We start from the raw sequence: 13,601 nt of genomic DNA, 5'->3' as shown, positions 1-13,601 counted from the left end.
TATGTTGGTGTAAATATATAAATTGATTAGATTGTATATAATTTGGAATTCCCTTCCCATACATATTTGGGATTTATCAAATTTAATAATAGTTAATTACAACTGACTACTAAATATGAAATATCTATTGTGATCAGATTAGATTGAATGTTATTTCTGAATATTCAATTAAATTGGATCGGTTGAATGTTCAAAAATTTAATATTCAATCAAATTAATTATTATTTTTATTTAGTTTGGATAAGTAATTAAATTTTGTATTGTTATATAATAAATATTTATATATATAAATTAACATTATAATTTTACTTTTTTTTTTTAGATTGGATGAATCCAATTCAATACAATATATATTGAATCTAAAATATTGAATGGATCCGATCTTATCTAAAAAATATTGTCTAAAATATTAGATAAACCTAAATTAAACCACTAGGTATAAATGAAATTTCTTTCAAATGAAATACATCTAATCGATAGAACCAACCCAATATTGAATGACCGACATTAATTGGATCGGATCGAATGATAAAATTTAACTTCTAAGATATAATTGAAACGAATCTAAATAAATTTAAAAATATTGAATGTGATCCAATAAATGTTCCTACACACATCTATTTTATAGCCACTACTCTCAAATAATTTATATATTGCTCCATATATATAAAAAAAAAAAAAAAAAAAAAGAAGAAGAAAAAACTTGAAAAACTTGTGGAAAATCCAAACAGAAGATTCCCAAAATTAGGTGACTAGCCATGAGATCATTAGAAACCATTGTTTTGAATAACTAAAGAATAATAATAATAATAAAATATATTCTTTCTCAATCTATCTCTTCTTTTAGCTCATTTTTAATTAGTTAATCAATTAGATATATTATTGGGTATTTTCTATTCCTAATTGGTTTTAATTTATGTACAAACCTCCATACATGTGGTGGGTTTCTATTTCTAAGATATGATTTTCATATATTTTATTTACTATTATTTTTAAACACATTGATTATATATATTCATTTGTTATGTAGTGGAAAACAAATAAAACCATTAGTATATTTAATTATTAATTTCTCATTATCCTTATTCTATTGTTTTATATATTTTACTCGAAAGTAAGATTTGAAAATTGTTGTTAACTTAATTTAAAAAAAAATGTTGTTGACTTTTATTAAAAATGTAGTTAAATAAAAATAAAATGAATTATTAATGGGTTATTATTCATCTTCTCCTTTTTTTTTTGTTACAATTTATTTATATATATAAACAAATTTATGTATGTATATATATAGTAGACAACACTCGAATAAAGTCTCCATTGACCAAGTCAACATAAGAAAATATAAGTCATATTACATCCATGAATGGTTGGCTCCCATGAATAAAAAGTACAATAATAATTAATTATATAAAATTATATGCTCAATTATTTAATTTAATTAATTTTATGGCCCACGAACTTACTAGCTATAGCCTACATTATTATTATTATTATTATTATTATTATTATTATTATTATTATTATTATTAGATTTGTTTATTCTCATTTGTCACGTATGGAAAAAAGGCAAAGTCTTCAAAAACATAAAAACAATAAATATAGTGAAAGAAGATTATCAGAGAGAGGGAGACCATTTCGATCACTTTGGTTGTCAAATTAATTTATTCATTTCAATCATGTTTTAGCTAATTAATATGTTAAATTTATTATGGTAAATGCATGCATGAATTGTTTAATTATGTTTTATATTTATAAATTAAATAAAACTTAACTAATTAAAGAGCTAATTTACTTGAGAGTATTGGTATAAGAGAAATACTAAAAGATATTAGTGGTATTTAATATTCTCTAATAGGAACATTACAGCTATTTTAAGGTATCTAACACCATACTGAAGTCACACTCTATAATTGGTTAACATTTTTCTGATATTAAAATAAATCAATAACAGTATGACACATTTTATGTTGTTTGACATTTTAAGGTGTCCTTAATATTTCTCTATATAATAGTTATTAAATTAAATTATGTGGATCTGATACTTAATTACACCAATAATAATATGATTTATTGAGTTGTGTTATGCACCATTAATGCCTAATATTTCACTTTATTTGACAACTAATTATGTATGTGAAGATTTTAGAACCAAATCGATTTCTTTTTCAGTTTTATCATGAAATTGACATTCAAAGAGTTATTAAAGGTAGTCCATGGACCTATGATCGGAAGCAACTGTTAATCGAGCGTCTCATACCAGGGACTAATCCTAAGAATGTTGTGTTGAATACCCTTGATATGTGGGTGCAAATCCACGACCTTCAATCTGGTTTTCGTACCGAGAAAGCTGTTCTTGAGGCAGGCCGATTCATTGGGGAATATCTAGAATCCGATCCGAACAACTTCACGGGTGTTTGGCGAGAGTATTTTAGAGTAAGGGTACGTATCAATGTCACACTTCCACTGAAGCGGAGAATGAAGTTTCGTCGAAGGGGAAACGAGTCATATTTCTACGCCAATTTCAAATACGAGAAAGTCCCTACATTCTGTTTCATCTGTGGGGTGTTAGGACATTCCGAAAAATTCTGTCCTAAGCTATATGATACTCCTGAAGATCGCATTATCAAGCCATACGGATTGTTTATGAAAGCTCCTAACAGAAGACAAAATTTCCTTACCGCCTCACCATGGTTGCGCACGGGGAAGACGACTGCTCCGGTTGACAGTGAGGAACCCGACGATGAAGCCATCAACAATAACTCCTCTGCCCATTTCACGCCTGAATTTTCGAAGCAACACAATCATAGGGATTTGATTCCCAGCAGCCCCGTGAATGAAGGAACAACTGTGACAATAAATGGCAATGATACATGTTTTTCCTCTGATTTGGATGTGGTAATAACTGAAGGGAAAAGGAAGAGATTAGCAAATGGGCCTGACTCTAACTCTATTGGGCTGGTTGACTCTTCAACTTATGGCACTTTGAAAAATACCACAAATGCTGGAAACAATGCAAAAAACGACTCAAATGTGGGTTCTGGTGTCCAGGCCCACCTATCATTATGAATACGCTGAGTTGGAATTGCCGTGGGCTTGGGAACCCACGGGCCCAACAATTCCTTGCTGACATTTGCTGTCAAAAGAAACCCAAATTTTTATTTTTGTGTGAAACTCTTTGCTCTAAAGATTTGGTGGATCGGGTAAAATTCAAATTGGGCTTCGAATCTTGTTTTGCTGTTGAAGCTGTGGGAAGGTCTGGTGGGCTTGCATTCTTTTGGAAAATTGATGAAGAAGCCCGGTTAATTGGTTACTCGAAGCATCACGTGGATTTTGAAATCACAGTCCCAGGCACGACTACTTGGCGCCTGACTGGTTTTTACGGCGAGCCAGACCGTAGTCTCCGACCTCGGACGTGGGCTCTCATTCGTACCCTCCTTGCTGATTCTCCCCTCCCATGGTGTTTAATTGGTGACTTCAACAACATTGCTAATCAAAGTGAGAAGAATGGAGGCCGGCCGTACCCGAATGCACTTATTGAGGGGTTCCAGTCGGTGCTCCACGAGTGCTCCTTACATGACTTGGATCTCCACGGTCATCCCTACACTTGGGAACGTGGACGTAACTCAGGCAATTTGGTGGAAATAAGGCTCGACCGAGCCTTAGTGTCACAGCTTTGGCTTGATACTTTCCATGAGGTAACTTTATCAAACCTCCCTATTTCCTCATCGGATCACACACCAATTTTTTTGGAATTTCATGACTGTTCTTATAGTAGCAATACATATCATTTTCGTTTTGAAAATTCTTGGTGCCGTGAGCCTATGTGTGCACAGATTGTTAAAGCTTGTTGGGACAATAATAGTCATCTTTCTCTTATTGAGAAAATTAAACTATGTAGCTCTCAATTGGAAAGTTGGGGAAAAGGTCTCACTGGTAACTTTAAGAAACGCATTGCTAAATCCAAAAATAAAATGGCTGCCTTGAAACACTCTGGTCTTGACAATTGCTATCAGGAGTATGCAACAGAGAAAAACAACTATTTTGAGATCCTTGCTCAGCAGGAACTCTACTGGAAGCAGAGATCTAAGCAATTTTGGCTAAATTCGGGTGATAAAAATAGTAAGTACTTTCATGCTACTGCTAGCTCTCGCAAGCGAAGCAATCAAATTTATCAGTTGCAGAATTCAGATGGAGATTGGTCGGGTTGGGACACCGGTCTTAGCAAAGTGATTTCTGATTATTTTGATGATTTGTTTACTGCTAATGGTACTTTCCAAGACATTGTTGCTAACGACATTAGGTGTTGTATTGATGAAGATCATAATAATTTACTGATGCAGCCTATTTCCTCTGATGAAGTCAGACATGCCCTCTTTCAAATGCATCCTGATAAGGCACCTGGTCCTGATGGTATGGGCCCTGGTTTCTACCAGAAACACTGGGATGTTGTTGGTCCGGATATTGTCCATATGGTTACTGATTTCTTTGGCTCTGGTGTGATTCCTAATGGCCTGAATGCTACAAATCTTGTTTTGATCCCCAAGAAGAAGAACTTTATTTCTATGAGTGATATGCGGCCGATTGCTCTTTGTAATGTGCTTTATAAAGTGCTTTCTAAAGTTCTTGCCAACCGTATGAGAGTTATTATTGATCAGATCATTTCGGTGAACCAAAGTGCTTTCATTCCTGGTAGACTTATTTCTGATAATGTGATGATAGCCTTTGAGGTGATGCACTATTTGAAACGAAAAACAAAAGGCAAGAAGGGGTTCATGGCGCTTAAACTCGATATGAGTAAGGCTTACGACCGGGTTGAATGGAATTATCTTCGTGCTGTTATGACTAGTATGGGCTTTCATTCGAAGTGGATTGACCTTGTTATGTCTTGTATTTCTTCGGTCAGTTATAATGTCATCCATGGTGGGCATGTTATTGGTCCTATTACTCCTTCACGTGGAATTCGACAAGGTGATCCTCTATCCACATATCTTTTCATTATGTGTGCTGAAGGTCTTACGGCGCTTATCAATCGATTTGAAGCAAACCGAGCTCTTCAAGGATGTAAGGTGGCTCGTGGGCCCCTGCCATAACTCATATGCTCTTTGCAGACGACAGTTATCTTTTTTGCCAGGCCACTCCGGATGCTGCTATGAGTATCAATACTCTTCTTAATATGTTCCAACAAGCTTCTGGACAACAAGTAAACTTTTCTAAGTCTTCTGTCTTTTTCAGCCCAAACATCACTGCTCAGTCTCGTTCTAGTATTTGTTCTATGCTTGGGATGATTGAAGCGACAGAAGGTAGTCTCTATCTCGGGTTGCCTAACATTATCGGCCGGAATAAAAACTCTATTCTTGGTTTCTTAAAGAATAAGGTTATGGCTCGGGTTAACAGTTGGGATGGTAAGTTTCTATCTAGAGCCGGCAAGGAAATCCTTCTGAAAACTGTGATCCAATCCTTGCCCACTTATGCTATGAGTGTCTTCTTAATACCTCTTGGCATCTGTGAGGATATTGAGAAGCTTATGGCAAGTTTTTGGTGGAAAACGTCTGCAAGTAAAGGTCGTGGTATTATATGGATGTCTTGGGATCGGATGGCAAAACCCAAGTTAGAAGGCGGTATGGGATTTCGGCATCTTCATGATTTTAATATCGCAATGCTTGCTAAACAAGGATGGAGACTTTTGTGTAAACCGGACTCACTGGTAGGCCGAATATTCAAAGCCAAATATTTTCCTACAAGTGACTATCTTTCGGCCGATTTGGGAAATAATCCCAGTTTTGTCTGGCGCAGTATTTGGGCTGCTCAAAGTGTGGTTCGGTACGGGGCTGTTCGTATTATTGGAAATGGGGAAACTACTAGCATTCTCTCTTCACCTTGGCTGCCTGACAATGAACATAGACTTGTAACTTCAACTCATCCCGCTCTCTTGAAAAACACTGTGAGTTCTCTTTTCTCTCCTGAGGCTCGGATTTGTGATTATGAGGTTATTAATGATCTATTCAATAACCGAGATGCTAGTCTAATTCTTGGCCTTCCGTTGTCTCCAAATGTTGATACTGATTTTTGGTCTTGGTCGGGAGAACGTACTGGGTCTTTTTCTGTAAAATCTGCCTACCATTTGCTGCAGAAAACTAAACCCGATCACTCTGGCGCTGACAATTCTGGATTTTGGCGCAAGCTGTGGCATTTGAAGATCCCACCCAAGGTTAAGAATTTGTTATGGCATGCAATTACTGATTGTCTTCCTACCTGTCTTCAATTAGTAACTAAACATGTCAACATTTCTGCCACCTGCCCTGTGTGTAAACAACAAGCTGAGACTATTATTCATGCTCTCCTTACTTGTCCTTTTGCTATGGCATGTTGGCATACCCTTGGTATCACTTACGATACGCTTCATCCTTTATCTTTTGGTGGTTGGTTTGAGAAAGTACCTATGGCTCTTGATGATGAGATAGCTTCACGGGCAGCTGTGCTCTGTTGGGCAATTTGGAAGGCTCGTAACCTTGTTGTTTGGAAAAGTAAAACATCCTCACGATCTGAAGTCATTGCATCTGCACAAATAACTCTTGATCATTGGCGTAACGCTCAAGATAACACTACACTATCTTCTTTATTCTTCGAGAATGAAGGAGATGGAGCTGAGCGTTGGACTAAACCTGAAGCAAATAAAATCAAGATAAATGTAGATGCTGCTCTCTTTCCTCAGGATAAATCTTATGGGTTTGGGATTGTTGCCCGAGACAGTTCTGGCAGTCTCATTGAGGCTCAAACAAGGTACTTTGGCGGAGTCTATGATGCGGAAGTTGTTGAAGCGATGGGAGTCAAAGAAGCTCTGAGTTGGATAAAGAGTAAGAATTGGTCTGATGTGGAAATTGAGACGGATAGTATGCTCACTGTACAAGGCATTCGTAGTAATTATACCTTGAATTCTATTTTTGGGTTGATTATTCATGACTGTCAGCTTTTATTTTCTTCTCTCAATAATGTTAGGATTTGTTTTATTAGACGATCAGCAAACCGAGTTGCCCATGTTGTTGCAAGGCACTCTCGCTTTCTCTCTGGTCGTAGCATTTTTGAGCATAATGCTTGGGATGAGCTATCTTCCCTCATGTATTCTGAATGCTAATCATTTCAATGAAGTTGATATTTCATTTTCAAAAAAAAAATTATACTAATATTAATATAATTCTTTACCAAAAAAGAAATTATGCTAATAATTTTATTTTTACTTGTGTGTTTTATTTGAAGACATGTCTCTTAAAAGAAGGAGTCCTTTCACATCGAGGTTCATTTGTCGCTTTTTAATGTCTAATTATAATTGACAAATTAACACACGGTATTTTGTTTTAATATTTTTGTTCCATTACCAAAAAGTATACAATGCCATTCTAATTATGTCTCAAATTGTTAGTTATAACTTATATAATAATAATGTTTTTTTTTTTAATTTCTATAAATAAAATTGGAGCAATAAATTTGCAACATTTTGTAAAGTAAATACTAGAATTATGGACATCTTACTTGCAACATAAGTAGAAAATAATGGACATAGATCAAAGGATTTGTATTTTTATTTTTATATTTTTGGAGAAAAAATATTAGAGGATTTTTAGCATATTATATTTAACACATTATTTTATCATATTAAAAAAAATACAAGCTTACTAAATGAAAATATTTTGGGTTTTTTTTTTTTTAATTTTTTTTTACACTTTAAAATAATTTTTTTTTTGCATTTTTACGAAATTCCACACAGAAACCCCTATATCACCTAACGGAACAACTTAAATCGCAACAAAAATCCGAATAACAACTCATATAGAAACTACCAAAACAACCCAAACCGTAAATTTGAAAAAAAAAATTTAAAAAAATAGTATATAGAGTAATTCTCCAAATATTTTTAAAATAAAATTACATTTTTAATCTGTAGGGTAAATACTTAAATTTAACTTTCAGTTATAGATAAATACCTAAGTTTATTTTTTATGGTATGAACTTTTGTATATACCTCATACCTGATTATTAAGTACTAAGTCAATATCCACGTGTCGTTTTCTTATTAGTATATTTAAATAAAAATAAAAATTTAATATTCTATAAACCAATCAAGAACTATTATTTTTTTTAACATCTTGCAGAAGTTACAGAAATATAATTTAAATTTTTATCAATAATCGAAAATCAAACTTAAAAATTTACACCCCAAACTTTTAATTATTTTTGCCAAATTTTGTGTTTATATATATATATATAAAAATATAAAACGGGTCGGGGCGCCCACCTGATTCAAATAACCCGAAAACCATATTCTATGTGTTTGGGCAGAAGTAAAATCTGTTGATGTCGTTTATTTGTTCAATAAGAATAAAACGACATTAAAAAAAGAAGTGAAAAAATACATAATTATGATTTATGAGTGGGCCCCACTAAGGTTGTCCAGACCGGTTTGATTCCGGTTCAGAAATGAATCTATGAAGAAAAAAGCCATTGAAATACAAAACACTCTTCTTCTTCTTCTTCTTCCTTAAATTTCATCACATGTTGAACCCTAACCCTAACCCTAATCCTAAACCCATAGCTGAATGATGCCAAAGCTTTAGCCTTTGTTTGATTATCTTATTTTAAGCTACAAGGAAAAACCATAATGGAGACCCATTTCAATCACAATCTTTTCGAGAGGCGACCAATTCTCAGGTCCAAGACTCCTGCTGTTAAATGGTTCAGAGAATGGTGAATTTCGATTCTTCATCTTTTATTATTGTTTTTTTTTTTTATTTTGCAGAAAGTTTTAATTTTGGCTTCCAATTTCATTGATTCGGTTTCTAGGGTTCATGTACTGTCTGTTTGTCGCCGAATCTTTTCCAAATTGTTGAAATTGAAATTAGAAAATTTATTGAATTTTGAGTAAAATTGATTCTTGGTTGTTTCTTATTCTGTGATTTAGTTCGAATAGAAAAATCGAGTGTTGAGAATGTATTAAAAATTAAAACTTTTTGTTTTTGGGGATCGAATTTTGTTTCTTTAGGATTAAATTTGAACATGTTAAACTAAGATAAAGAAAATTACCTCTTCATGTTAAAATTGTATGATCAATATCATAGTCTTAACTTGGAGATTTTCTAAACTAACAATGTGAAATAGTAAAGTTTGTGAAATAACCACACTCGATTTACTCTATTGCAACCATGACAGTGATGGTCGCACAGTGCAAATTTATGATCGCAAAACGACTATAATAATCATTTTTATTTTGCTCATAAATTCATTCATAAAGTCTATTTTTACGAAACACTCTATTTAACTCTTAATATGTATGATAATTATGAAGTGGCACACAAAAAGGACATATGGAAAGAACATTGCTATTAGACACTGTGCCCACACCACCTTGAGGTGAAGCATTAGCAATTTTCTTTATTGGTTATTAAATTAAAACATGTGAAATCCGATCCGATATTGAATTGGACCAATAAAAACTTAAGGTGGTGTTAGGCACCTCTGGTGCGTCCCTCTTTGAGTCACTCCCTAAGTACTCAAATAGAAGATTCTATAGTTTTATGTTTCTCAAATATTGTAGGGTTAGCTAAGTTTCAAAATATTAAATTTGAAGTGGCCAAGTAATGTAGTGATTTGGGAACCTTAATATGTAGATGGATATTGTGCTCCTTTTGTGACTTTAGCTAACTAGTGTGTCTTCTTTTTAGGGTTCCCCAAGATGTTGTGGCCACTGGTGGGAAATGCTTTCTCTATAAATGGGTAACAGGTATCTCTTGCTTGCTACATTTTTCGCCATTTTATCTCGTATTCAAATTCATGTGTTGTGTTTCTTGATCAAGACTATGATTGTGCTTGTACATTTTGTACTCACTTTCTCAGAGGATACATTAAAGTCGTTGGAAGAGAAAGCAAAAGAACCAGAGGTACCGGAACCAGAACCAGAGCCAACTACAGAAGTACTTTTTCTTTGCAGCTATGAAAGTTGCGGAAAGACCTTTATTGATGCCGGTGCTTTGAAGAAGCATTCCCACATCCATGGAGAGAGACAATATGTCTGTCATTACGAGGGATGTGGAAAGGTATTAAATTGTGCTGAAAAGTTCTTAATCAAAGCCATTTTGTTATCTTTTTGGCAATTAGCTTGAAAGTCTGTTGGATTGAGATAGGATTTTCACTATTTTAAACTTCTCATGAGAGAAATGTCAACCCTTTTGGGCAATGTCATTGTTGTTAATGCTTTTGTTTTTGTTGCAGAAATTTTTGGATAGTTCGAAGTTAAAGAGACACTTTCTTATTCATACCGGAGAAAGGGATTTTGTATGTCCCCATGAAGGCTGTGGTAAGGTGATAATTTATTCCTCTCTGATCTGTTTTTTCATCGTTCGTCTGAACTCTGAAATGTAATCGTTTAGATTATGGAATGTTCGAGCATTTTACTCATTTCAAACGTCAAACTTGCAGGCGTTCTCGTTGGATTTCAACTTAAGATCACACATGAAGACTCATTCACAAGAGAACTATCATATTTGCCCATATCAAGATTGTGGAAAGAGATATGCTCATGAATACAAATTAAAAAACCATATTTCATCTCACCATGAAAAGGTTGTTACCATTTTACTGATCTTTTTCGATAATATACATCTTCTACTAAGTAGGATGAAATATATTTATCATGTGTGTTATTTTACAGAGTGGGACTGTGGATGTGACAAAATTTACCCCAACTCCACCTCCAGAAAAGCCAGCTAGAACGCCCAAGCCGAGCGCAGGAGTTTATGGCTCTGCATCTTCCGATCGCCCTTATGCATGTCCTTACGAAGGGTGTGATAAGGCTTACATTCATGAATACAAACTAAAACTACATCTTAGAAGAGAGCATCCCGGGCATACTTCTGATGAGAATGTTGAGAACCCCGCAATCAACACTGCTCACGAGATAGATGAAGGAAGTGACCAAGACGCCTATGGTGGAAACCGTATGCATAATGGCAAATCCCAGAAACAAAGCAGGCCCAAGCCTAGTGTGAAGTTACCTCCTGCGAAAATCGCACAGAGGAAGGGCTCGACTCCACCACCGGCTAGGGTGAACATAGTGAAGAAACCATGGTCGGTTAAAGACGAAGTTTACGAGGAAGACAGTGAAGAAACGGAGGAAGATCGTGATAATATTGAAGATGGTTGGCGATACGCTGAACAAAATGAGGATGATGATGAAGAAACTGAATATGAAGACTAATTTTTTTTTTCTTTTTGGTTGAAATTTGTTTTACCATAATTACTTGATCAATGCCCTTCATTTTAATTTCGTTATAAGTATAGAACATATTTTGAAGTGGCAATATTATTAGGCTTATATTTTACTCTATGCAATTTGAAATTTAAATTATATAAATAAGTAATCTAAATTAAATAAGGATAGTTAGAATTTATCTCCTTCAATTTTTTTACACCAAAAATCCCCTAAATAAGGATAGTTGGGGCAAAACAAAACTCCATGAATGGACAACTTAATTACATTGATAATGTTTATAATAAAAAACAACTTGGTTCACAAAAAACACTAAAAACATAACATTTTGATCTACAAGTCTAACCAAACTAGAGATGAGTTTAGAGTTTAGAGGTAAACTACTTCACATTCCCCTAATAGAAACCAGACTCTTTTCATACAAACAAACCGAACTATAAAGCCCGATTTCACCCATATCATAATCAACATTTCTCAACTTATGACTACCAATGTTGCAAGAAACCAAGTGTTTTTCACTCCCATGTCTTCCAAAACTTCCATCAAAATCTCATCATTCTTCCACAACGGTAGAAAATGATAATAATAATGCTTTTCTAGCGGTCCAAGATAAAAATGATGGTCTCATCATGGGAGATCAAACACAACACAATCGAATCATTCCACATTGCAAATTGGTAATAGTAACCTTTGGAGGACCAATCTTTAAAATATGGCAATCTTATGTAATTGAATTCCTCATTACTTAAATCAAAACAAAGGATTACTTCAACATAGATACCATGCACCATTGCATACATAAGCATTCATAACATCACACATTCCTTCATCAAACATGTCGATCTCTCTCCAAGAATCAGAACCCATTGTGTATTTATTGCTTTTAGAATCAAATCCAAATCCTATGATGGGATCAGTTACATAGCATCATAGTCCTAAGACGATTATTTACTAGCAAAATGAGTCCATCACAGTGATGCATGGTGTCCCATGATTCAGATCCAAATGTGGTATGTTGAGAGTTGTTGTGACAGTTCTAACATATGATTGTTCTTACTATCTTCTTCATGGATGTAGTGAGCATTGGGTATGTGATTAAGCGATGATCGACCTTAAATAGGGTGTTTGACCCCAAATTTTGGATGGTTGATGAGAGTGGAAATACAAGAATAACAAAACTTGTTCACAGATTTAAATTGTACTAGAGAATCTGCAGGTACCAACAACATGATTTTCTCTATAATTTCACTTGGCAAATCACCAAAGCTCCCCATTTTTGTCTGCCATGAATTGATCAAAATAAGCTATTAATCAAAACTAATAACTAAAAAATTGCATCACTAAATAAACTTGTATGTTCATTCATAGGACAATATATATATTATACTAAAATATCCAACAACAAAAAAGATGATAAATACAAGTGTAACTGACCTTAATTTTTTCCTTCTCAATCTGATTTTTTACCCGTTAGAAAAAGTAAATTAAAAAATGCATGTAATACATATTGGTATGAAGTTAAAAGCAGAAAAGGAAAGATTGGTTGAAAATGGAGTAGAATAAAATTCAATAATTACTTACTTGTCTTGTAATCTCAAAGTTGTATCTCATCAAGAACAATAACAAGAAGAAGAAGAAGTGGTGGCCAAATGATGAAGATGATAATTTTGTACATTTAACACTTAATCAAAGAAAAAAAAAATGATGAGTATGATGGTGGGGTACGTGGCAAAAAACCATGAAGAGTTAACTGATGACTTGTAACTTTAACTTTATGGTTTAAAGACCACACCCCATTGTCAAATCTAAATTGATAAGAATGTGTAATTTATAGATAATTCAGTCAATTCACTATATTAAATCTAACCAATATTATAGAATTTTCAAGCTCAATCAAATACAAGGCTCCAAAGTTGTCTCTCGTAGTAATCTGGAGAGGACTTCACTCTTTTCATTTTCTTTTCCAGTCTTCTGAGATATTTCAAACTATCGAAAAACAAAATTCTGAAAGGCATTAATGATGTTTAAATAATAAATTTGAGCATTGATATACAAATATGCCACTAATATGATTCTCTTTTTCCGTGTTGCTAAATTACTGAATTTCTTTTTCTCAGTGTAGAAAAAATAAAATTAAGTATATTAAGGTAATATTATATTAAATAATAAATAATATTAAAAAAATACTGTATTAATTATTATAATTATAAATTTTAATACAATATTAGTCATATTTTTTAATATATAATAAATGACTCGCATTAACTTATATTAATATTTACAAAGATTTTAAGGTCAATCTCGGTCCTGACCTTAGTCTCAGACTAAGGACCTGGATCCAGAC

General features: G+C 33.7%; 1 protein-coding gene across 1 annotated transcript; it reads left to right on the top strand.

The window, feature by feature from the left end:
* Positions 1-8,371: 8,371 nt before the first annotated feature.
* Positions 8,372-11,372, top strand: LOC115719653 (zinc finger transcription factor YY1). The gene is made up of 6 exons (XM_030648772.2): positions 8,372-8,739; positions 9,714-9,772; positions 9,886-10,085; positions 10,261-10,350; positions 10,468-10,611; positions 10,700-11,372. The coding sequence occupies exons 1-6, from the start codon at positions 8,654-8,656 to the stop codon at positions 11,243-11,245; spliced, it is 1,125 nt and encodes a 374-aa protein (XP_030504632.1). The 5' UTR covers positions 8,372-8,653; the 3' UTR covers positions 11,246-11,372.
* The last annotated feature ends 2,229 nt before the right edge of the window (positions 11,373-13,601 follow it).

This window comes from Cannabis sativa, chromosome 2, assembly GCF_029168945.1.
Source record: "Cannabis sativa cultivar Pink pepper isolate KNU-18-1 chromosome 2, ASM2916894v1, whole genome shotgun sequence".
In the NCBI taxonomy this organism is placed as follows: domain Eukaryota; kingdom Viridiplantae; phylum Streptophyta; class Magnoliopsida; order Rosales; family Cannabaceae; genus Cannabis; species Cannabis sativa.
The sequence above is the reverse complement of the archived record's forward strand: the minus strand, read 5'-3'. Positions and strand labels throughout refer to the sequence as shown.

Excerpts from the sequence above, each read along its gene's own strand:
- LOC115719653 (XM_030648772.2), top strand. The coding sequence starts at position 8,654 with ATGGAGACCCATTTCAATCACAATCTTTTCGAGAGGCGACCAATTCTC. Across the intron at positions 10,086-10,260 it reads ATTACGAGGGATGTGGAAAG|AAATTTTTGGATAGTTCGAA; the intron begins GTATTAAATTGT and ends TTTTTGTTGCAG. Across the intron at positions 10,351-10,467 it reads CCCATGAAGGCTGTGGTAAG|GCGTTCTCGTTGGATTTCAA; the intron begins GTGATAATTTAT and ends TCAAACTTGCAG.